This window comes from Wasmannia auropunctata, unplaced genomic scaffold (genome assembly GCF_000956235.1).
Source record: "Wasmannia auropunctata unplaced genomic scaffold, wasmannia.A_1.0 LD336101.1, whole genome shotgun sequence".
Lineage (NCBI taxonomy): Eukaryota > Metazoa > Arthropoda > Insecta > Hymenoptera > Formicidae > Wasmannia > Wasmannia auropunctata.
Window position 1 is genome coordinate 3060703 of NW_012026789.1, and position 24372 is coordinate 3085074.

The window sequence follows — 24372 nt, forward strand, 5'->3', positions numbered from 1 at the left end:
AAAAGTAAACTCGTTACCAAACGTTACTGTTCTTTTTTCTGAAAAGTAACTCGTTGCTGATTTAAAAAAGTTTAACTTTCACCGTTACACAAAAGTTAACAAATCGTTACAATTTCCGTTACTTGTCCACTGAATTTTGATAATCTTTTTTGAAAATGCCATCCAATCGTTAATTAACTAGTTCAACACGAGATCTATAGTGACTTAATCGCAATATTGTCAAACGTAACAATCCCTTCTTTTAAAACTCGTTTATGCACGGTCCGTACATATGCATGTACGTATTGGGCGTGAACAAAGTAACGGTAAAAGTAACGATTATATTCGTTACCGTTACCCAAAAAATGCAACTGCGTTACCATGAACGTTACAAATATGGAAATGTAACTAACATCGCTTACCCATTCGTTACTGAAAAAAGTAATTTTTATAACGGTAACGACGTTACAAGACATAACGCGTTACTTCCCAACCCTGAATATATCTCGCTTTATATTTTAATTAAATTCTCAATTTTACATCAAAAAATCCAATGATTAAATTCGCCTAATACGACGTTGCATCAGAAGTAATAATGCAGATTATATTTTCTCGACGGGAAAATGATTTGATAACTAATGGTACAATCGGTTCGCCGAAATCCATAGCGTGAATTAGACACACATCACAATGCAAAATGCCCAGGGATCCTTAGGACAGATCGCGACCGAAATCCCACGATGAAACAGCATAATGTCAGGAATGTAATCGCCTACCCCAGTCATCAGAGATTTCCATGTAAATGCATCGACGCACCTACCAGTAGAATTATTCGGTGGTCATCCGCCCGAAGGATCGAGGGTCAAGCCGTAACCATCTTCTCTCCTATGTGATCTCTACACGCTTATAAACGTACCGGACAATAGGTGAATTTAGTGACCGCGCGAGAGTTCCGTTTAGCTGCATATGCGATATATCTCGTACGCAACGTTGTCATTACGATTCTCGTCCTACGTCAGATCAAACTATACTTGCCTTTTTCTCATTAGTTATTCTTATTAAATCGATTGAGATTTAATGCAGATGCATTAATCCAGTGCAATATTAAATATGAAATGCCAACTGCGCGAGTTTTCCAAGATACATGCTACATGAAATGTACAAATGTAAACCGGTGAATCAAATTAATAAAAATGATGTTTCCAGATAAACAAAAATACGTGATATTTCATACATAAAAATAAACAAAAATATATTCTTTTCAAAACTAAAAACACGAAACACACATACAAATATATTCTACATTTCGTGTAAATAATCTTCACTTTTACTATAAAGTCGACGGTTTTGTTTATAAAATATATACGGTAAATCTAATTGTTACCAAAATACAAATATTAACTTTCTGGTCAATATACATATAAAGAATTATAATTTATGCTTTTTAAACATTCATATCTTTTTACGTTTTTTAAAACTTCGTATCAATAAATGCAAATTTAAAATATAAGTAAATCCCTCAATGTCACATTTATACTTTTCGAAGCCTGGCTTCTACAAATAAGAGCGAAAGTATTCGCTTCATTTTATCCATAATCCAATATGCAGAATAAATTTATATTTAATTTAATCAAATTTTATTCATTCCGTTTAATTGAATCAGTGATGAACACAGATAGACCATTTGCTATTTTAATAAAATGACACTTCTTTAATAAAATGTTCAATCAAAACATTGTCGATTTTATACGAGCAATAGCAATACTAGAAGTTTAAGCTAATATGCAATAATAAATGTACAAGTATTTGTATATTAATTAATTTATCAAATAAACAAAACAGACCTATATTTTATAGCATAAAAAATAAAAAGTTAATTGAATACATTACAAGTAGCATTTTTATTAAAAGTATTAAAATCGAATCTGTCAAGCGGGAGGTAAAATGAAATTAAATCTACTTTTTAAATCCTCGAAAAAAAAAATATATATATATAAATAGTGAAAAACGCGCATTTGATTTCTATTCAATGATATTCAGGCAAATCGTATTAAATATCAAGGCGGGCCGATTGATATATCGGGAAACGAATTAGATTTAAAAATAATACGACAAAAAAGGGGACGGATCGGCGGTTTCATTCAAGGATCTTCGTATCCCCAACAGGTATAATTTCTAACGTGACGCGCCGGCTTTTTATAGGAAATTCTTTCATCTTTCCGATCACAAAGGCATAAATTGTTTTCGTGACTGGCGCAACGTGCGCCTTTTTTCGAGAAAATTACCAGTCAACGAGTGACAAGCACCCAATTTAAGTCCCGTGTAATACGTTTGTGAAAACTGTTCCCGGCATTATCGCGATTGATCGTTACGTCGTGCATGTGAACTACCATCCTTTCGCTCCCGAAAGGAACCGTTCTTTTTTTTTTTCGAAGAAAGATCCGTGTACGAACGCGCGCCAGATTTAACATGTAAATTTTACAAAGATTAAAATTCGTGCAGCAAAGTGCGAATACACACGCTGCGAGAAGTCGCTGCGGCGCGGCGGCGGATGCTTGCATGCGACGCCGCCGTGATGGACGAGATGCATATTTATTCTCAAAATCGCACATGATTTATGATACATGGAAACGAGTGGCGGCGAGCGTCAAGAAACAATGTGACACGATTAAAATTAATTTGAAACAATATATTGTACATACGGAAAGTCTCGAGGCGCGCACGCGATATTTACGGTTTCACTTCGTACACGCATATAATGATGTGAATATTGTAATACAATTTTATTGCCACTCATAAATATTTTAGCGGTAGAGAACTATACGCTACACACGGCAAAGCAGGAAATATGACTCGATATTTTCGTACACCGTAACACAATATTTCCAATATTCCGTATTCACATATTCAGAGCAATATGGTGCGCTTTAAGATAGTAAATAACATCTCATTATTTCAACATAACAATGTCGCGCTGAATGAATTCAATTGTATCTAATAATGTTATTTTATATTTGCATATCTACGCCGATCTCATGTCGTCGATTAATCGAACATTCCATCGGAATATATGCTGTATACTGTATTATATATTCATTTGTCAATACACGCATTTGCCGAAACATATTTTTGAATAGTTTTATTATTCATCATCCTGATCGGCGCGTGAACTATACGGCCAATGGAGCTCATTGTTGTTCGTTACAATTAAAAATTTTTAAATTGGCTCGTCGCGACTGTCACGGAAATTAAAGAAAAAGGTTGCAAAGTGAAGAGTAGTGTTAATGAGCGTAACAAAGCCGAATGTGGCACACCGCGAAAAATGCCGCACAATTTTTAATTTGGACCATCGCAATTAAAAATTACGGCGTGTTGCATCGTCGCTTTTTAAATGCGTATATGAAAATCAAATAAGCCCAGAATCACGCATGAAAACGGAGAATTTTAATGATGAAATAATGGAAGAAAAGCATGCATACGACGCGCGTACGAGAAACGCATGCTTTGCGTTATGTTACCGCGGTATTGTTAAGAAATATTCAAATAGCCATGCTGAATCTTATGTGTATAAAAATACGCGAAAGAGCATTCTCGAAGTAAGCTAGTCAGAAGAGAATATGTTTATGGCATTTTTACAACCTTTTACGTCAAAAACATTTACTTTGTGAGTGTTCACTGAATTCCAGCGTACCGTTGTTGTTTGTAAAGTAACTCTAAGCTCGTACACAGCCGAAATCGAAATAATAAGATGTTACTATAATATTTTAGACGCGAGATGAATGAAATATATCTGTATAAAGATAAATTAATTCCGAATATTTTAAAGGTAAGTTTTTTATTAAAAAATGAATAAAAATTAATGGAATTTAATTTTCTTGTTATCAAATTTAATGTATGCATATATTTCACAGATAAAATATGTATGTGTGTATGCATTTAAACATGCACACATATATTTAAATATAAAACATTCGTAATTATCGATATTATAATAATATATTTTAAATATATTGAAATATTTCGACAAATATATATACATATAATGTGTACATATTTTATAACAAGAAATTGAAGTTTAATTCGTCATAATTTTTACTCTAAAAGTATCATTAAATATCCCAAATAATCACTCTTAATTTATAGTTAAATTCCACAAAATATTCAATAAAATACTAAACGAAATTGGCAGAAGCCAGTAACAAAAAGTTACTTTCAAAAAATATAATTTCGATAGAATTAAGATGCCAATGATTCTCTAGGAAGTGCAAATTTCATGTTACTCCGAAATACATATTCACAAATAAATTGCTATTTGGAATATATATTCTTGTACGATTACAAATTCGGTTAAATAGCCTGGCCAACTGATGATCAACATTTACTAAATAAGCCCTTATTTGTGCGAGAAGCATTAACCACAATATTGATCATTTGATCGAGTATCTATTGACAGCGTTCACTCGCAAATCCCTCGTCAGTCCCTCGCGAACGTTTCCCATCGATCATATCTTGCGATCATTGTTTTACGCACGTATAATTAGCGAAAATGAGAGAGGAAAAAAAAAGAGATGAAAGAAATAACCGCGCGATCTTACCGTGCAGAAGATCCTTGGAGATAACAATCACAGCACACGACATTCCCTTCGAATGCGATCGCCCGTCACCACAGTCCGTTCCACATTCGAAGGTTCGATTACCATCGTCGAGAATGACCCCTTCTCTGATTCAATTCTCACAGGGCCATCACCATATTAATCCTCTCGATCACGAAGCACACACGAAACCACGCACACACACGCGTAAACGGAGAAATGGAGGCGAACAAATCAGTAAGAAGCACACTCCTCTGCAACTTGTTGCGAATTCGTATAGCGCAACGACTGGGCACCTCCTGAATCCCTAGATCACTCGGGCCGAGAACATTGTTTTCGCGCCGATTCGGACTTGTTCAGTTCTCGCGACACTTCTCGACGAGTTCGGGGGGGGGGAAAAAAAACTGCAGCGCGACCACTTTCACCACCGCCGCGGATTCCGCGGGGGATCCGTACGCGAGAGTACTGTCTCAAATTCAAAATTTGTCGCGTTGATCGCAGCCCGCTCCGGTTTCACGCGCGCCTCGCGTCGCCACGCGTGAATCGCGCGCGGAGTAAACTTGAGTCGGAGGCGCGATCAGTTGTGTGTATACGCGCGACCGGTAGCTGCCGAGGGTGACTTTTCGCTCGGCCGACCGTGGAAGGGATAAAGACGCGACGACTGCACGACGAGCACTGAGCGACGTGAGCGCCGAGTGGGGCATGGGGCGCGCGCCGGTCGCTTGCCCGAGCCCGGCCGAAGATCGCCGAGCCGGGCCGAGGACGTCCGCGAAGTGTGCCCCGGCGCGGCGCGGCGCGCGCGCGAGCGAGCGAGTGAGTGAAACGGGCTTCCGCGCGTGATACCTGCGCGCTTGCTTTTTCTTCTTCTTTTATTTACGCGCGCCGATGACCGTGACGGTGCGCGCGCGAATCGTGTTTCCGTTTTACGAAGGGCGAAATTTACAACGATGATAAATACACTTCGCGGAGCGAGCTCCCCGAGAAGCCGGAAGCGAGATCGCTTTAGTGTCTTTCTACTCCCGCGAGCCCCTCTCCTTCCGAGCGCTACGTACAAGTATAGAGACATGTAAGCCGGCGCATCTCTCTCTCTCTCTCTCTCTCTCTCTCTGTCTCTCGACTGGTCGTGTCACCAACGTAACGGAAGTACGTACGTACGTACGTCGCGCGCTTAATGTCGCGTAAGTTATTCGATATTTGCCGGGTAATGTCGCGTAACTCGTTCGATATTGCGACAGTGATATTTCTAACGTCTTTCGTGCGCGACGGCGCGGACCTCCTTCGCGCGATGATAAACACTCGTCCGACCACTTCGCAAACTACCTTCGATCACCACGATCACCACACACCTTCGATCGCGCTGATGGTTGGGCTTCGTAATGGCCGACTGACGCGGCAACTTCACACTCCGACCGGTAAGCATTCTATTTTGTCGACGGACAATGGGTGCCGAACGAGTGATTTGTAACGTAGGCATATAAGGCGTCCGCCGTATAATTGTTGAGAGCAAAAATACCGGAACCCCCTCTCGATAGCTGTTACGTTGCATTATAAAATGTATATTAACATTTCCATGAATATTTAATGCACAAATCGGCGAATAAGCGTGTACGCACGCTGCGCCGGAAATTGTGGCACACGCGTGCAGCACAGGTGTGCGTATGCGCGCGCACGCGCGCGTGTATGTGTGGACTCTTATTCAATGTCATAATTATAATGTAATGTAAACAGCAACGTGAAAACACTTTAATATAACATAAAAATTACGCTGTAATGGCACAATGTATGCTAATATAAATATTAATATTAACTAAATAATGGAAGAAGTACGGGCAGCGATGTCTAACCTCGCATTATATTATTATTGCACAAAGATATTCGTTGAATTAGTTTCTGACGAGGTAATAACTGCATAAAAGTTGCGACGTATTTTATTATACATATACAGGTTACAGCTGTAATTATTGTATTTTACCTTTTTCTTGTTTGCAGGGAATCAGCCGCGATTCTGCGTGGAGCAACTTTGTAGCGACGACGCACGTACCACATCGAAACGGCAAGTCATTAGAAGTTATAATTAATAATTAATCCATGCGTAACGTTCTAAGAAAGTTCTGAGATTAAAAAAAAAATTTCCGTGACTGTTAATAATCCGATTTCAAAACCATATCTTTGGAGCGAACTTGATGAAACAATACCTATTTCTATGGGCAATATTACTTTTCTCTCGTTGTTGCAAAAAAAAAACAAATTTTTAGAGATTTCAATATTTTCTTACGTTGCAAAACGTTTTCTCGTACTCGAAGGGTGATGAAAAATTGCATGATAGATATAATATTGATTATATTGAATTTTCTTGAATTTAAAAAAGTTTAAAACTCCACGAAAGTTGGTTCTATGCTATTGGTACGTAAATGGATACGTCTGAATTTATTTCGCAATCCATTATTCATCAGAATCATTAACGAGATTAAGAGATTTCTGTGTAGCCCCCATTTCAGATAAAATAATTTGAAATACTTTATTTTATCCTGTTTTTATGTAATTCGTAATAAAGTCTTTTAATTATGCGACAATAATTATTCATAAACATCAGTGAATGTCGCGCGATATCTCGTTTATACGGTACGTAGGGAAATCTCGTCCCCCTGCAAAATATTCCGAGAAAGACGCGAATAGGATTTCCAAGCGTACCGCCTGTATATTTATTCGTTAAAGAAGAAGCTATTTTCGTGCGCGAAAAGACAGGATTTAATCTGGACGAACCTCCGTGTATCCATGGTTTACGAAATGACGTTTCGTTCACGTCGAAAAAATACGGTCGTTCAATATGGAGGGCGGCTGCGATTATGTAAAACGCAGAAAATCCCGGTCTACCTGAAAGTAATTGGAACATTCGCCCTGGAGATTTTTTGGATCGAACGCATTATGCGCCGTGCTCCATGCATTTTTTGCGAGTTACGAGGGCGTCGTTTTATTCTACGCGGAGCGTGGCGCTCACCACTGTTTGCGGTCTGAGTTGAGTATCCTGCGTTGAGTGTGTTCAGGGAGCATGTATTCCCGCGAGTTGTCGATATGTACACAAACACAACGGGGTGGACGAGGGAGGGGGTGGGGTGGGGTGGGAGTGTGTATATCTCGGTATTCCCTCTTGATGCACTCACCAAGGTACGCGTGCATTTTTATAAGGCGCCACAAGCGGATATACTGGTTACGTTCCTCGATTCGTATCTCAACTTTGCGTCATACTCGCGATAAACCTGCGTAAAAAAAAGGAAATTATATAATATAATTATTTATCCTTGGGGGGGAGGGTGTAAATCAAAAAGACGAGTATCAGTAGAAAGATCCTGAGTGGTAATAAAAGCTACGAATTATTACAAGACACGTGATAAAGCTAGAACGAGTACAGATACACTCTAAATCCAAGTGTGTAAATCTGTAGTCACTTTTTACGCATTTATACGCGTGTTATATTTTTACACATTTTATTTGTGTTTTACACAGTTAAATGCATATTTTTACACGCTTAATTTTACAATAATATGTATAAGCGTGTAAAAAATATGCATTTAATTGTGTAAAACACAAATAAAATGTGTAAAAATTTAGACATACACACTTGGATTTGCAGTGTATAGTAATGCAGGATTCAAAAGAAAGAAAGACGATCAAGTTCTAAATGTGTCACGGAATGCATAGATGAAAAGACATGTTTCGATATTCTTTTTCTTTTTTTTTTAACATTTTTTTGAACATTTTAAAACACATATGAAAAAGATGGAGAAAAGATTTTTTAAAAAATTTAAAGAAAAGAGATATTTTATTTTAGACTAAAATCGCAAAAGTCAAAGTCAAAGTAAAAACTACAAGAATCGTAATTATCAAACTATCCGATAACAGAAATGTAAAATAAATTAAAGAGGTGTAAAAATTTTCAGTAATCATATCTTTAATATCTTCTTTTGTAAATGTTTATTAAAATATATTATTAGATATGCACTCGGCTAAAAAGAAACAACAAAAAATTACGTCTCATGCACATATATTTAAAATACAGTATGGCATTTCAAGATGCGATAGCTTGTGCGCTTGAAAGAAAGTTGTAGCGGCTCTTCTAACGTCTACCCAAGCAGGTGGGTTACGTGATTTGCTTGTCTCGGTTGATGAGAATACATGCTCCCGACTCATCGCAAAAAGACTTAGCCGCTATAATGCCGTATTGATAAAGGTAATGGCAGTTTGCCCTTCCTAATAGCCTAATGCGACAAAGACCAGAATGGCACTGTGGCGACTAAACGAGTCTGCTCGTTGGGGCAAATAATAAGTCTTTTTTGCATCACAAAGCAACCCTTTTCATTATTTCTATTTATAGACCTATACTGTCGAGATCCATTTATGCCGTAACGAGTTACTTTACCAATGAGACACGTTTTTTTTTGTTATATTTTATTTTTTATGAATTTATTCTAAAGATGAGAAAATCGTATACGCATAGCTTATTTTTGAAGCAACACAAGTCGAATTTTGTAATATCATGAATTTTAATGAGATGTATGTAATGAGGTATATACATACTGTGGTGACATGTTTATCTTACCAAGATTTTGAAACTGGATCTACATCACCTTTAAAATAAGCGGCTTATATCTATATAAGTATATACTACATACATATATCATAATATTCTCTATTATAAATATATATTTTTTTTATTTATAATGACGGTTGATACACATACTTAATGCTCCATGATTTTGTCTATAAAACACAATTAGGAAATTTCAAAACAAATGAAATGCAAAACATGTTTATATTACTCAAATTTAAGATTTGGAATATGTACAGTCGTGAACATATCAGTTGCGATATTCTTCTTTAATAGGTTTCGAAACGCACTAATATTTTGCAAATGCGAACCACGATTGGTGTACTATCTCTAGGTTAAAGATACGTAGTATATAATACATCCATCGTGGTTTGCATTTGCAAAATATTAGTTACCTATAAAATATAATTATATATTATTTATATATATATTAAATATATATTAAAAACCTATGAAAAAAGTGTTGTACAAACGATATGTCCACGACTGTACGTAAAATAATATAATAATAACGCACTTTCAAAAACATATTTAACCACTTAAAAATTAAACGCTTAATTTTTGAAAAAGAAACAATATTCTAATATACAGATTTATTGTCCATCTACAAATAATCTAAGTGTGAAAGTAATCTCTTTTGAAAATAAGAGATTATGTAAAAGTATTGTTTACAATGTTTACATAATGCGAGATATCGGTTTGTTATTTCATTCGCGTTATTAGAAACCACTTGGTGTAATATTCCATTCTTCGACGAAATTCGTCCCTTTCTTTTCTTTTCCCCATCGACATAAATCACGCGGGGCAAGCTAAACCACTTATTAAGCAGTGGCCCTATCGGGTGGCCAATTATTCAAATATGATCGAATAAATACATAAGCAAGCGAGAGACAGTTAAGTCGATCTGGAGCGACGCGATGTCGTTTGTATACATATAAAAGGCACCGGCGAAACGAGCGGGTCGTTATTCGCCCGGGATCTTCTTGTCGTCGGCAATGTGAGCGCACCTTTTTCGTGCTGGATGCGCAATGACGGGAGAGAGGAGGGGTTCGTTTTAAAAGAACAGCGCAAGAAATTACGAGTGCCGCGGGCACGAAGACCACCTAAACAACCTCGCGTTTTCTGTCATCATTCCAAAGCGTATATACGCGCATACGCCCACGGGTAATCGCGACGAATGCTTGACGTTTTTCTTAATTACTTCGATAAGTGTCTCGAATGGCTGTTTCGAGGCGACAACAAGCGTCTCGACGTGAACAACGTATATCAGAAAACGTCCTAAGTTATTTTTAGTAAGTATTATCGCGTTGTTTAATTTTCTACAATTATCGTGATATCGTAGATTCACTTGCGATATGTGAAACTGTGTTATTTCATATAATCTTGGAAGCTATATATAAGCGTCTTTGCACTAAAAGGAGAATTGAGGCTGCAAGAAAAATTACGTAGACTATTGTAGGCATTATACGCTATTGTAATATATACGGACTGACTTGTGCAAACTGTGCCGTTAAACTTTCAATCTACAGATTGTTTGACGAAAGTCAATATTTATAAAAGGTCGATCTTTCTTTAACAAAGAAGTCAACATATCGATCATTACAGTCTTCCAATTTTAAGTGATTTAAAATAAAGATCTCGTAAATTGCACTGAAGGAGTACAAATATACATCTTGATGTCTTCTTATTTAATTTTAAGTATGTTTTGTTTTAATAGAATTTGAATTATTACATTAAGTTACGTACACAAAATGATTAAAATCGAAAGTTATTAAAATACATAAAACATTAAATTTAAGATTAAATTATATTAATTGTCACTTAAAAATCATGAACGAAGAATTGTACATTTGGAGATCAAAGATTTTATATAATTGCTGAGAATAGATGCTCTTTCGTAACATATATTAATAATAATAACAATAGGATAACAATAATCGTGTTGATCATTCGGCAACTGATCACGCCGAACAATTCCGCATTTATGATAGATATTAAATGAGAAGACAGGGGTGTTTGATTAAGTAAGACATCGATCAGACATTTCTTCCATTTTGTGGCCTCTCCAGCCACTATCCTTTTCATCAGCTTTCTCGGAATACATTTTGACAACATGCAGAGAGCTAGCCGCGACGTCCCGCGGCCTCGTCGGAGTTTATGAGAATGCATGTCATTGGCTCTATTGTGCGGTTTATGGACCCCGCGCGGTGAGAGCAGACACGAAAAGGACCCTTTTCGAGATGCTCGTAAGAAAGCAAGAAAATTCTTCACACATGATGTCCCATTATCGTTCATTTTAAGCGCTTCAACAGCAGGTACGCGAAAGACTTTTATTTCCGCCCCGTAGAAACCATTGAGAGCCATTATCTGACGAGGGTTATTGCGCGGGAAATGTTATATCATAGAAATTAACAGAATGAAACAGACCGCGCCCGTTGTTTTAACGAAGGCAAAATACAATTGTGTATATATCCATTCACAATTTCTACCGTTTTCAGAACAATTTTAAAATTCTACATATAACAAAAAAATCACGTGAATTTTATTTTTATGCGTAAGTTGAAGTAATTATTAAGGGCACATTTTTTTATGAATGGTTCACTGTCGCAATTAATATATATTATAAATATACATATATTCACTGATTATCAACAATAAACTGAAACTTGAATTAAGTAGAATATACGTCCGAGTAAAAAAGAGTAATTTCCTTAGTACTTCACAAAATTTGTCGAAAAAAACGTCATCATGGTATCCTGTGGTAACTATGTGCCCTGACGTGAATGGGTTAAGCGTGCGTAATAAGGTTAATGGCCCCCGACAGGCACCTTGCGGTGAGAAGAACCGCAGTACGACGTCTCGAGACTTAAACGTGTCGCTTTAAATAGTCGATCAACCACTTAATGTCTCTCGATTATGCCAATTTGAGGGAAGTAGTGCGCGCCACGCTACTCGGATTTCCAGCAAAATTATTACTTCAGCCTGAATACGTTCTAAAACATGCAAACTATACATATTTTGACTCTTATCACAAGGTTTCTTGATACACAAAATATTTATTATTAAAAATTCGAAAACTGCAGATTTAAAAAGATGCATTAATCTGATTTGCGTTGGAAAAGAGAATTAACTTTGATCGTAAAGTTTAACACTTTGCAAAATTTGTCGACTTGTCAAAATTACTCTGTACACTATTATCTTGTAATAACTCAACGATGAAAGAGTTTAACGATTAGCGTGGACGTCGATATTTGCATCGACGAGCAGATGGAATTAAATGCTAATAATCTATAGATATATTACTATTCGACGTTCTTCGAAAGGTATCGAATGAAAGCCTACAACAAGACGAACTCACAGCCGGTTTGTCGCGAATTCATTATCGAGTTCGTTTAAATTTGTCGACTAGGTACTTTGTTTCACTCTGCCGCCTCGAACGTTGGATGAAATCTCAATACATGGATCTTTTCGCGCGTGACGTACGCGAACGGGGATTCGTTCGAAATTAAATCTTTTTCGATATCCCTTTTGATGTAATTCGTTTTAATTTTAGCTCGGCTCCGTGCTTCGGCCTTCATGGATACAATGTATAGAGACATGAATAGAAATTTCTCGTAGGAGAAAATACGCGAACTGACGTTCGAACAAACGTTCTGTCTAACTTTTTTCCCCCTTGATACCTTTTATAGATTTATAGAAACGATCAGGCGGAAGTGAGATGTTGTTTATTTTAATTCACGGTCTACGTGTTCGAACGGGGTTATTGAAATGGAACTATTCAAACATACTTCGCAAATTACGTTTTGTCGAATAAATATTTTATCGACTTTACGTATGATAGTATTTTGCCAGATATTGTATGATCTCGATTACACAATCTGTTAAACGCTATGGAAAACTTTTTTATTCTCATATAACGTTACAATAATTATTTTTTGAAAGATTTAAAAAATCTATATTTTATTCATTTTGGCAGTGAAATGCTAGAAGAAAGGAATTTTAATTTATTATATACACAATTAATTTATATATGTTGGCAAAGTAAACTTAATCTTGTTTAATGTTGCTCGTATTTGATCGATCATGAATAGTCAGTGATAATGCATATATTATTTATAGAAACAACGAGTTATACAACATAAATATTAATTTACTTAATACATACGGGATGTGTACACATAAATATCGATTTGGGTATTATCTAAATAACAATGAATAAAATAGGCGTCAATTTCCTGGAATCTGTGGAAAATTTATTTTATTCAAGAAACTGCGGACATAAATTTTGTGTGTACACAAAATCCAAGGTCTTTATTGGAAATATAATTTGTTTGGTGTCGGCTCGCGAAATTAGCTCTCGCCACAAATGATATTTCTATTATAATGGTTGAAATTTCGATCATACCACAACATAAATAGGTTGAAATTAATGCAAAACATAGGATGCAGAAATATATAACGTGACATAGTTATAAGAGATATTTATTAGCTTATTTGTGATAACAAAATTGATACTTCGGCGGAAATGCGCTTTCGTTTTTCTATATAACGACATACAAAATTTAATAATATAAAACGATATAATAAACGGCTCAACACTTTAAAACTTACTGAACACGTTATAACAATTCGAGGCAGACGGCTACTCTTGAATGCTCGCAAAAAGAAAATAAGAAAAAGTTAATAACTGTATAACAAAGGTCTAGTAGATCTCATTGTCCTCGGTATAATAACAAACGCGATGACCGACCGCGTTGTTATGGACTCAGCTGTGTGTCGCGAGACGAACGGACGATAAAACTGCGTTCAAAACGAGCGCGGTTGAAATACCCGATTGGACGACAGCGGTCACACGAATTGCGCGATTAACTCGAAAGCGGAGTCTACTATTATCCGGGCGCTTAACGTTAAGAGACGTAAACGTCGGAGAGCGTACTCGAGAGTCTCGAGTATGCCCCCTTTAACGTAGACGAGGAAAAGTGTCCGAAGGCATCGGACGGTCGACGCGGCGCCGGTCGGCGCATTTCGTAAATATTTGGTGGCCGCGCGCGCGCGGCGATATCGTTGCAGAGACGGTAGGAGCGGCAACGACGACGGGAAAAGTCGAATCGCGGTGATATACTTACTCGTGGGAAAAAAAGAGCAGCCGAGCGAAAAGTGGCTAATCCGCTGTGCAGCTTTTCGAGAAAAATTAAACGAGCGCCTGCGCGGAGGAATAAGGCAGAAGTCAGCGCGACTGTAATGATGATGGGAGAGGGAAATTGTGAGAGCATAAAAGATTTTACGTGCGGATGTGGAAGAAAAGTAAGCGGAAAAATTGTGTGAGTACGTTCCTGAAAATATAGAAACTTTGTTGCACATGTCACGACGTAGTGCCAGATGCTATCGACTATTTGGATGAGGAATTATTTTTAACGCTGAAACAGCGAATTGTTTTCATGTATGGATATTTATATGTATAAACACGCGTATAGATATGTATATTGCGACTTTTTAAATTGTATATGAATCTATAATCTCATATTTCAAAATAAATGCTTTAAATGAGTTAATTAATAGTTTATGTGATAATGTTTACGATACATTTTAATCAGTTTTGCAAATTTCGTGTTCCGCAGAATTTTACTATAGAACTTTGATATGATAGTCGGATACAAATATTTGTTAAAGTACCATTTAAACATACATGATGGGACTTAATAGGCTCGTATGGGACATTTAATCGATAACCCTCGTTACGCTGCGCCGATAATGATACGCGAGTGTGAAGAACCGAATTTATATACAAAAGCGCTCGACAAGCGGTCGGAATTTCGCTTTATCGCGATTGCTCCGCTTACAAACCAGGGACACGCCGTAAAAATTCATTTTAACCAACGTACGAGGCTTGAACGCGGGTCTAAACAATGCACGTTAGTTGTGGCGAAAAAAAAACGAGGAGAAAACAAAATATGCGGGAACAAAGCAAAAATCGGTGGAGCACGCATCGATTTCGATACATCGATCTGCTGACGGGCAGATTCATTGTTTCGATATTTTCCATCGCATATTTTAATTGACACTCGAGAAGCGCGTCGCGAGAGAACCATCCACGCATCAACGCGCCCGGCATTGTGCGGAGGCTCAATGCCAATCGCCGGGAAGCGAAACCGTAACGCGTCTCTGTGAGAAAAAGTATTAATTTGTTTGCTCTTCCGAATAGAATGGAATGAAAAATCGAGTGCTCTCGCGGTAGAGCGGGCAAAAATCTGCCGCGATTTCTTTCAAATCGAACGAGCACAATGAGAACTCATTTGAATCCCTCTAATTTAGGAGCGCTTTTTATCATATACGTAACGAGAAATCTTTTTTCCTGCAGTATTCAATACATAATATCCAGTCAACATCCCATGTAAATGCTGCCGTAAAAGTATTTATAAATTCGTAGTTCTAAATCGTAAGAATTCGAATCAAGTCACGTAATTGCATAAAAATTATCTCGTAAAATCTGTTTTACTTCAAACAAAGTCGAAAACATATTTTGGAAGGTGCAGCTATTAGTAATACGGAGCGTTATCTCCTTGAAAAATTTTCTGTAATCGCGCGATTGGAACTTTCCCCTCACTGTATATAAACGTCGTTGCGACTCGCGATGTCGATGGATAGCATGTGTCTCCCAGTTATTTTGACGGTTTCTGCGTAAACTTCAGGCGCATTAAATCGAAGCACGTTCCTTATCAGCTATGCTCGACTCACTCTGTCATAACGCATCTGCCGAGCCAGCTGTTTTCGAGCAGGAAAACAGATTCATGACACTTTTCGAGTTTCATTTGATCCCTCACACGAATTTGTAATTTTTTTTTTCCAGATTTCAGAACTTCAAGCGTGAAAAATATTAAACATATGTAAAATAGTGACGCATGACAACATTAGCTGGATTTTCTTTAATATGTAATTTATGAGACTTTTCCTGTTTATCATAAATATGTTAACGCACATAACTGGTATAGATTACTTTTATTTGCATATCAAATGTAAATATTTTGGAATAATATATACTATTCATTTAATTATGATTCCATATATTTAAAGGAAAGTTTTGAATATTTTACCAGTGGACATAAGTACATAGTATACAGATTATATTTGTGGCTGTAGTGCAACGCAATGGTGTGCAAAGTGTTAGAGAGCATTAACTTTGGAATGCTGTTTTAGATTAATTTTCACGCGTGCCATCATTAATGTAATTTATTTTCTAATGTTTTGTAATCGAATAAAAGTGAAAATATGCTTTATAATATTGTACATAATATTATAAAAAGATTATTGTAGGTATTTATATAATTGTAATTGCGGGCGCTAAAAATAAATAAAAATTGAGTTTTATTCTTGCTATTGTAATATGAAAAAAAATTAATTCCGTATTCTCTAATTAAAAATTATTGTGTGAATGGCGCGAGGCATTTTAATCCGTAGAGATAGAAAGTTAATTAAAATGCTGACGTTAAATGAAGGTTTTGTAGGCGTTTCTCTGTATACAAGAATAGCGCGAAGGATCCGGAGAGTCGAAGATCGAGCACTGGCGGATGCTTTCCGCGAACGGTACGCTATTTGCCGCGTGATAATGAAGCTGGTGGTTCATTAGTCGAAAAAAAGCTCCGGTAGCTAACGTTATTGGACAATCCGGCTACCGTCAGCCGCTTTATCTCGCTTTTATTCGGTCCTTTATTCGCATTTCCTCTTTCTCTCTCTCTTTCTTTCTTGCTCTCTCGCTCGCTCGCTCACATTGACTACCACCCTTTTCCTCCCAACCTTCGTTGGTGGCAAATCCCTCTCGCTGCGTATAGCTCTGTGGAATCGCAGCCTCAGTCACTGTTCCACTCCAGGGATTAAGTGTATATCAGATGATACGAGATTCCGTAGAATTGAATGTGCCACCGGCGTCGGTACAGTATCAACGATATATATATATATATATATATACACACACACACACACACACACACACACATATACATATATATAAATATATATATATATATATATATATATATATTGTACATATATATAAAATGTATGTATATGTATATACTGAGGAGGAGGGGGAGAGGGATTATTCTGTTATTTTATCGGGTACCCGGGATCGAACACGCCCGCGGGCTTGACCGAGGTGCCCCGTTCGTGCGTTGTTGGTCCAGTGAAAAGGTGGGCGTGCATATTTATCGCATAGTCAAGGGTTTGTTTAGGCAACGATAGTGATTCGCATTTTTATCAAAAGAAACGCAGTCACGCGATTTACTAGACGTCAATCATTATGTTCTATAATCCTATATAATCGTTATAGCTAAAGAGAAAAGGAATAAGAATATGTAGCAAATGAAATATTATATATTGCATATATGAAGAAAAACGAAACTATCATTTGCTTAATAAAATTAAAAGATATTTGATTAATTTTATTTAAAAGATTGCACACGGATACTTAATTAAATTTTGATTTCTCTATTAATAATTTAATAGAGAAATTAGCAATAAAGAAATGTTAATAAAATTAATAAATTAAATTTGTAATGAAGATAAATTTTAATATTAGATTCTTTTTCAAATTTTAGAATAAATAAAATAATTATAACAATATACATAATATTACAATTGCAGATTAAAGAAAGAAATTAGCAAGTTCATAAAAAATAAGCTGCTATCATAATACCATACTTGCTGTGATAAATCGCTAATTCGCAACAAGTAGTTAATGGCGTCATAACGTTTGCAGTAATATAAAACCCTTCTCACTCGGAGATTACAATGCGACGAGATAACATACGATAATTTCCATCGTATAACAACCGTGATATTTTTTTCTCCGCCAAAGTTATAGCGAAACTCAGGGAACTCTCTTTAAACTAAAAAAAGAAATACACGAATGAACAAACGTGTTAATTTAACGAGCCACACGAAAATGAATACATGAGAAAACAAAGTCAATCTCACCGAACTGCTCGTTGGCGTATCACGGATTCTATATAATTTTGCAGCGTGCATTCGCATTTAACCTTGAAAGTGAAAGGCCGAATCGGGATTCAGAATTAAAACTCCGCAGGTCTCTTTAATACGAGATAAATCCAGATTCCAAAGAATATCAAGAGTTTTATACATTAAAATTTAAATATATATACTTAAATAGTTAAAATACTACATAGGACACTTCTGTCTGTTTTTTTGTATTTTCTGCGTTTGAAATGAAATAAACATTTATCTATAAAATACATTTTCAAATCTATAAAGGGAAAAATAAAGCATGAAAAATACAATTAAATATACTATTAAATTGAATAAATATTGTAATTTCGAAGTTAAATAAGTTGCGAAATAGTACACCTATTACACTTGTTATACAATTTAAAAATACTAATAGGCTATTTGTAATAAATTCGAAAAGTTTAATTCTAATATTCTAATATTCTAATATTCTGCACACAAACTAGGCTATAGAGTAGAGAAACTTCTGATTATAGATGATAGTCAATATATGTAGTTAAAGAAAAGTGCAAGACTAGATTTTTTGCGAGTATTTATACAAGAATATCTCAGAATAAAACGAACCATGCAGGCGGAAAAGTGCGCTAGAGGGGGGGAAGGGGAGAAAGACACATTATGCGATCTCGTAAAGATCAATGTAACTAAACTGGTTGCATTGTCCAAACAAAATTCTCCTCACAATATCCAACCGCGCGAGGTATTCCGAGCAAGTGAGAGATACATTCGGGAAGCACCGAAGCGGCGCGAAACAGCTCGTAGAAGGGTCAGAGGTGGAAGCGATAGATGGAAGAAGGAGAATGTTCGGAAGCGGTACAAGGAGGAAGCACAGAGCGCAAGGGAGAGAGCGAGATGGAGGAAGACCCTCCAATAACAGTCGCTTTCGTATTTCCAGCCGTCCAAAGCCGAAGGGAACCCATGTCGCCAAAGCGGAATCTCAATCTCGAGCCGGAGACCCGCCATACGATATTTGCACCGACGATTTTCACGAAACTGTTTAACGACAAAAAGAGAGAGAGAGAGAGAGAGATAGAAAGGAGGTATTCGTGTGATACGTTACATGTCGTGCCAAACCGACGTGGATCCCGGATTTATTTCGGCCTACGAACTGGGGATCCTTGTTAATCTCTCAATTTGTTATTGACGCTGAAATTTCCCTCAGAGAAGCCATCCATTGTGTTCCGATTTTCTTTGCTTACAGAGAAACGATATTACGACTAAATGATCAGAAGGTACAATCTTGTAAACGCTTTTTCCATTAAAAATTAATAATTTTAATAAAATTAGATTTTAGTTGAAATTTATTTTGAAATAAAATCATACTACTTTATAGATGTTACATATAACAGCTGTAATTATAATTACTAAAGAGTTTTGCACGCAACACGTTAGCAAATCTATATCATGCAATTAAAGTTTGATATTTTAACCGGTGATAACCGGACTGCTGCGATGTGTATAAAGAAACTGGAAGATAGCAAATAAAATGATCGAGAGTACGATTCTTTTGCAAAAAGACCGGCAATGATCGACAGAATTGGATATAATTCTCCTTCTTGTCTATCCGTTCGCGATCTTTCAGCTTCTTACACATTCAAAGCTCGCGGCGTCACCCTATCTTCTCTATCGGGCATTACGAGCAATACTCCTGAGGTCCCTTAATTAAAGGGATTGACAGCTACATTACTAAGAGCCGCGTTATCGAGAGATCGATCTGCCGTGCGGTGGAAAGATCGACCGCCAGGCACGACCGAGTGCATCCTGTATTTTTTTTTCGCTTTCGTGAATCGCCTGTCCGGAAAGTAACCGACGGCTGTCTTCCTTCGGGTCCTTTCGTAATTCCGTAGCTCGGTCGGTGCCTTTGAGGGGCCGTCTTTAACCGCTTTCGTATGAAGAATCGAATTCTCTAACAAGGGAGGAAAGGATACTACGCTTTCTCTATCTCCGACGACGCGCGTCAGGATTCTTCCGAGTTGAAAAGGCAATGTCTTTTGCAACTTCGATCGTTCAAACGTACTCTCGAAATACGTATTAACAGACATTGAAACGAACTTTAAAGAGGAAAAGTCAAAGTCTGTAGGTCAAAGTTGGCTAACAAATTGGCTGTTCAAGGAATTCTCTACTGAACGTAATAAAATAGTAAAATAGTTATCAAATAAATTTTCTCGTGCGTAACAATTTTAATTTTTAAAATAGCAAATAACAGAAATCCGAAAAATTGAAGTAATTTTTAAATTTTTTTTTAAGTACCTTTGATACTCGTCAATAATAATAATTCTCAACGAAATTCTCAGCAAAAATTTTAGAGTGAAGAATAAACTTGAGGCGATGAAACGGAATGATGCCAAGTTTCTTGAGAAATAGTCCATAATGTATTATTATCTAAATTGCTATTCTCGGTTAAAACTCCAACTGAAGCGTGAGACGGGTCCTCGAGGTGAAAGGATCGCTCCTCGACTCTGCAGGAAGAATTATTCCAGAATGCTTACTTTCGCTTATCGTGGAGGGTATGCTTGAGCCCGGGCTCTATATGCAGAGTGCTTGTTTAATAATCAAGAGACTTCGCGCGGGATGCATCGCGGTGCCGGCATGCCGGGGTCGCTTAATCAAAATTCTATCGCATCGAGCGCACTCCTCGAGCGCCGGGTCGCTGCTCCTTTTTTCCGCCACTTTATGATTCGTCGCCGGGAATATATCTGTCGACAGGTAAACGAGCGTACCTATACGATGAAATGATCGTTCGACCTTTATTGTTCCGTGACGCGACGAAAGTGTCGAGTACGTTTGCCGTCTGACAGGTGGAATTTGATATCATGACACGCAAGTGACATATCTAGTGGCGTATGTGTGGTATTTTAAGTTGTTATGAAAAATTAAAACGCCAGAAATTGACATAATTAAATATTTATAATATATTGAAAATAATAAACTTTCAACAAGAATAAGTTAAGTAACTGATAAGTTTAAGTAATATATTCAAATAAACATTATAATTGCAATAAACGTTCTAATATGTAAAAGTTTGAGGTACATTTTTTTAAATAGAGACCACACTTGTTTGTACCACAAATACAGAAAGACAATTTTTTTATTTTTGAAATTTTTTTAATTATTAAAAATTCAATATTTTATAACATTCAAGTTTTAATGTTTAACATTTCTGAAATTTATGTCAAATCAAGTGAAATGATATTATGACAATGTAGCAATTAATTTATTTTTTTGCATTCAAAAAATTTAATATTAAAAATTTTTTTTAATTTATTCAAAATGTAAAATTCTGTAAATTTTATAAATGAGAATTACGTTGCAGTATAATATACAGATATTCGATTCGAGAAATTCTCTTTATATAATTTAGGAAGTCGTTAGTTTTAAATTGAGATTTAATTAAAGATTGACAAAAAATATTGTTAACGATAAGTAAGCGCAGCGTCCTTAAATACACATTTATATATAGCTGTTTTCTTTGTGGGATTCCACAACAAAACTCACAGAAGTCGCAGGATACGCGTAATTAATGGCATTCTTCGTGGGAAGCAATGCGCTCGCGCGAAAGCACTTCGTTAACCAGACGGGGGTATATGGCGTTAATAAATTCTCCTTAGCTGGTGCAGCGGAATATTCACGAAGAGACAGGTGGTAATATGCTAATTAGAATTCTCTTAAACCTGTTTACGGCTATCTTATGAAATTGATAAGATAGCACGAAACCCGAAGGTTCGATCTCATCTAGTTGTACAAGCGAGCGTTCCTCTCGCTCCACAGATTGGAAGCCCTCATTCAATTTATACGATGCATAGATACGCACTTGTCGCTACTACCACGCACGATACCATCATAACGAATAACCTTCATATATCTCGCGCGGTGAACGTATCGCAGAGTACAATTCTCTATATTAGATTTCCGTGTCACATCAAGTCGTAGGGTCACTAATTTCAGAGTGAAAAATTACAATGGTTTAACGTATCCTAGGTATATTTTAAAATTAACATTATATCTAGCAATAATAAAACATTTTATTTTAATAAAACAAGCAAGGAAATAAAATTGTAGATAATTACGCATTCATTATACAGATAAGTTGACAAAAATAATTTAAATTACATATAAATTGATACAAATATAGTTGCAACTTTGTAATTCTTTAAACCTAAATTGATATTCTGTTAATATTTCTTTAGTGCGATCTTAATGGGATCTTAATGGGATCTTAATAGAAACGAAAGAAAAGGAGGAAAAAAATGAGAATAAAGGTAGAAGAAAGGAAAAGAAAAACTTTTCTATTACGTAGACTACGTAAAAAAGTTTTTTTTATCTAAATTAATAAAACTAAAAAGGAGAAATAGATTTGGGAATAAAATCTGTCATCATTATAGCGATGAAGAAGTGTAGAGATCTAAGTTAAGGATTGTTACAACTAGAAACTCAAATCAATTCCATCGCAGCTAATTGATGTCGTAGGCATAAAATGGATGGCTATGGCGATCGTGAAACTTGCGTCAAGTGGCGTCGGATACCAGCCACCGAATGTTTCAGTTATAACTTGTCATAGTTCTTGAACTAAAATCGATAGAGCGTAAATTTCGTCGGCTTTGCGTTAAACTCGTTACGGAGGATAATGGCCGGCAGCTTTCGGATCCCACAGACTCGAATCAGGGACAGTTTGATCGAGTATTCGATAGACGATACGTTTCCATGCTATCAAAAACTATGGAAAAAAATGAATATGCAATTGTGTTATTTTATAAATATTTATTGATCCACGTTTCTTTTAGCAATTAAATATTATCCGACTTGAAAATAAAAAAATTATCGATGCTACCGCCATTTGTAATCTCTAAGATTTAATTAACTTTAAAATCTTGAACTACGTAACAAAAATCTGAACAAAATCTGCAAAAATTTCTCTTATAAAAATTTAGAAATTGTTTCTGATTGTACAATTAGAATTTCATGAGGATATTATGACGTTTTAAAAATGTATACATGATAATATATAAAATGATGTATGTATAGGAACACAATTTTTTGAACATTATTTTTAATATTTAATCATTAGTACTGCAATACACAAATCGTTTATAATTTCGGTATGTCATGTGGAGTTGAAAATTTAAATTTCATATGCTTTGAAGTATTACAATTTTACTTTTTCCGATTGCCATTTTTCTGTCGTACTATCGCGTGTGCAGCATACAATCGCGTATAACGACACAGATCACTTTCCATATGCGCAAGCCATTATACAATGCAGTGTACACACGCACGCATTTATTCAAATAACGCTACGGAATGTCAGAGAGATGTGGCTGCGGCGCCGGACGTTCTCAACTAGCTCCGGCATTCTTTTCTTCTTCTCTTTCCCGCACGCTCGTCACACAAATAACAGGTCGCCCGGTATATATTTTATAACTACACGCGTGTCGATGCCGGCGCGTCGTTATACGCTCCTCTCTCGAACCCGTAATCATCACCTACCATCTATTCCTACCGACGAACGCAGGTATTGGTGCTACACCGCTGCACATCGCTCGAGGGCGAATCCTCTACCCTCAACGGGAGGAGGGACATTCTCCAGTTACCGCGGAACCTCCGGACAATAAATACAGCACCACAAACCTCCTCATCACTATGAAGTTGTCCTTTCTCTCTCCCTCTGTCTCTCTCTCTCTCCCTTCTTCTCTTCATCCCACCACAGACTTCACCAAGCGTCACCCTCCGGCAACCATTAGTCTTTCTTTCGATAAATTGGCGGACCGGAGTGATCGCGAGATGTCACCTCGACACCCTCACCTGTCTGTAACACACATTTGCTAGTAATTTGAACGCGGCGCGAGAGTCCCCCTTGTTTGCGCTTGATTAGAGCCATATCGATAATGATTTGGTAAAATCGCATATGTTGCTTCTCACGGTTGTCAACGATTATGTCGAACGCGACCGTGTGCTCCCAGGTGTACTTCTAACATACGACTTTGTACTATCATTCAGAATATTCTATCGATCGGACTTGAAACGTCCACCACATTTTTTGCAGCGAGCCTGCATTAATTTATGTGCTCTCGACTATGAGAGAGGTATGAAAAGATAAACCATGGCCCATTGAGACTTTTGCTAGCTTCATTCTAAGTAGTATTCCAAAGTTCATTGAATTATTGATACTTGAGAGTAAATTGA

General features: G+C 36.7%; 2 protein-coding genes across 5 annotated transcripts in view; one reads left to right on the forward strand and one right to left on the reverse strand.

Annotated features, from left to right (window-relative positions):
• Positions 1 to 5242, reverse strand: part of LOC105459264 (nephrin-like) — a 250206-nt gene extending 244964 nt beyond the window's left edge. For all 4 annotated transcript variants that reach the window (XM_011705174.1, XM_011705166.1, XM_011705157.1 and 1 more), the window contains exon 1: positions 4575 to 5242. The gene's annotated coding sequence lies outside the window, so the exon portion shown is untranslated. The remainder of the gene's footprint in view (positions 1 to 4574) is intronic.
• Positions 5243 to 5679: 437 nt separating this feature from the next.
• Positions 5680 to 6649, forward strand: LOC105461279. The gene is made up of 2 exons (XM_011707771.1): positions 5680 to 5983; positions 6561 to 6649. The coding sequence occupies exons 1-2, from the start codon at positions 5743 to 5745 to the stop codon at positions 6647 to 6649; spliced, it is 330 nt and encodes a 109-aa protein (XP_011706073.1). The 5' UTR covers positions 5680 to 5742.
• The last annotated feature ends 17723 nt before the right edge of the window (positions 6650 to 24372 follow it).

Excerpts from the sequence above, each read along its gene's own strand:
- LOC105461279 (XM_011707771.1), top strand. The coding sequence starts at position 5,743 with ATGTCGCGTAAGTTATTCGATATTTGCCGGGTAATGTCGCGTAACTCG. Across the intron at positions 5,984-6,560 it reads GCAACTTCACACTCCGACCG|GGAATCAGCCGCGATTCTGC; the intron begins GTAAGCATTCTA and ends TCTTGTTTGCAG.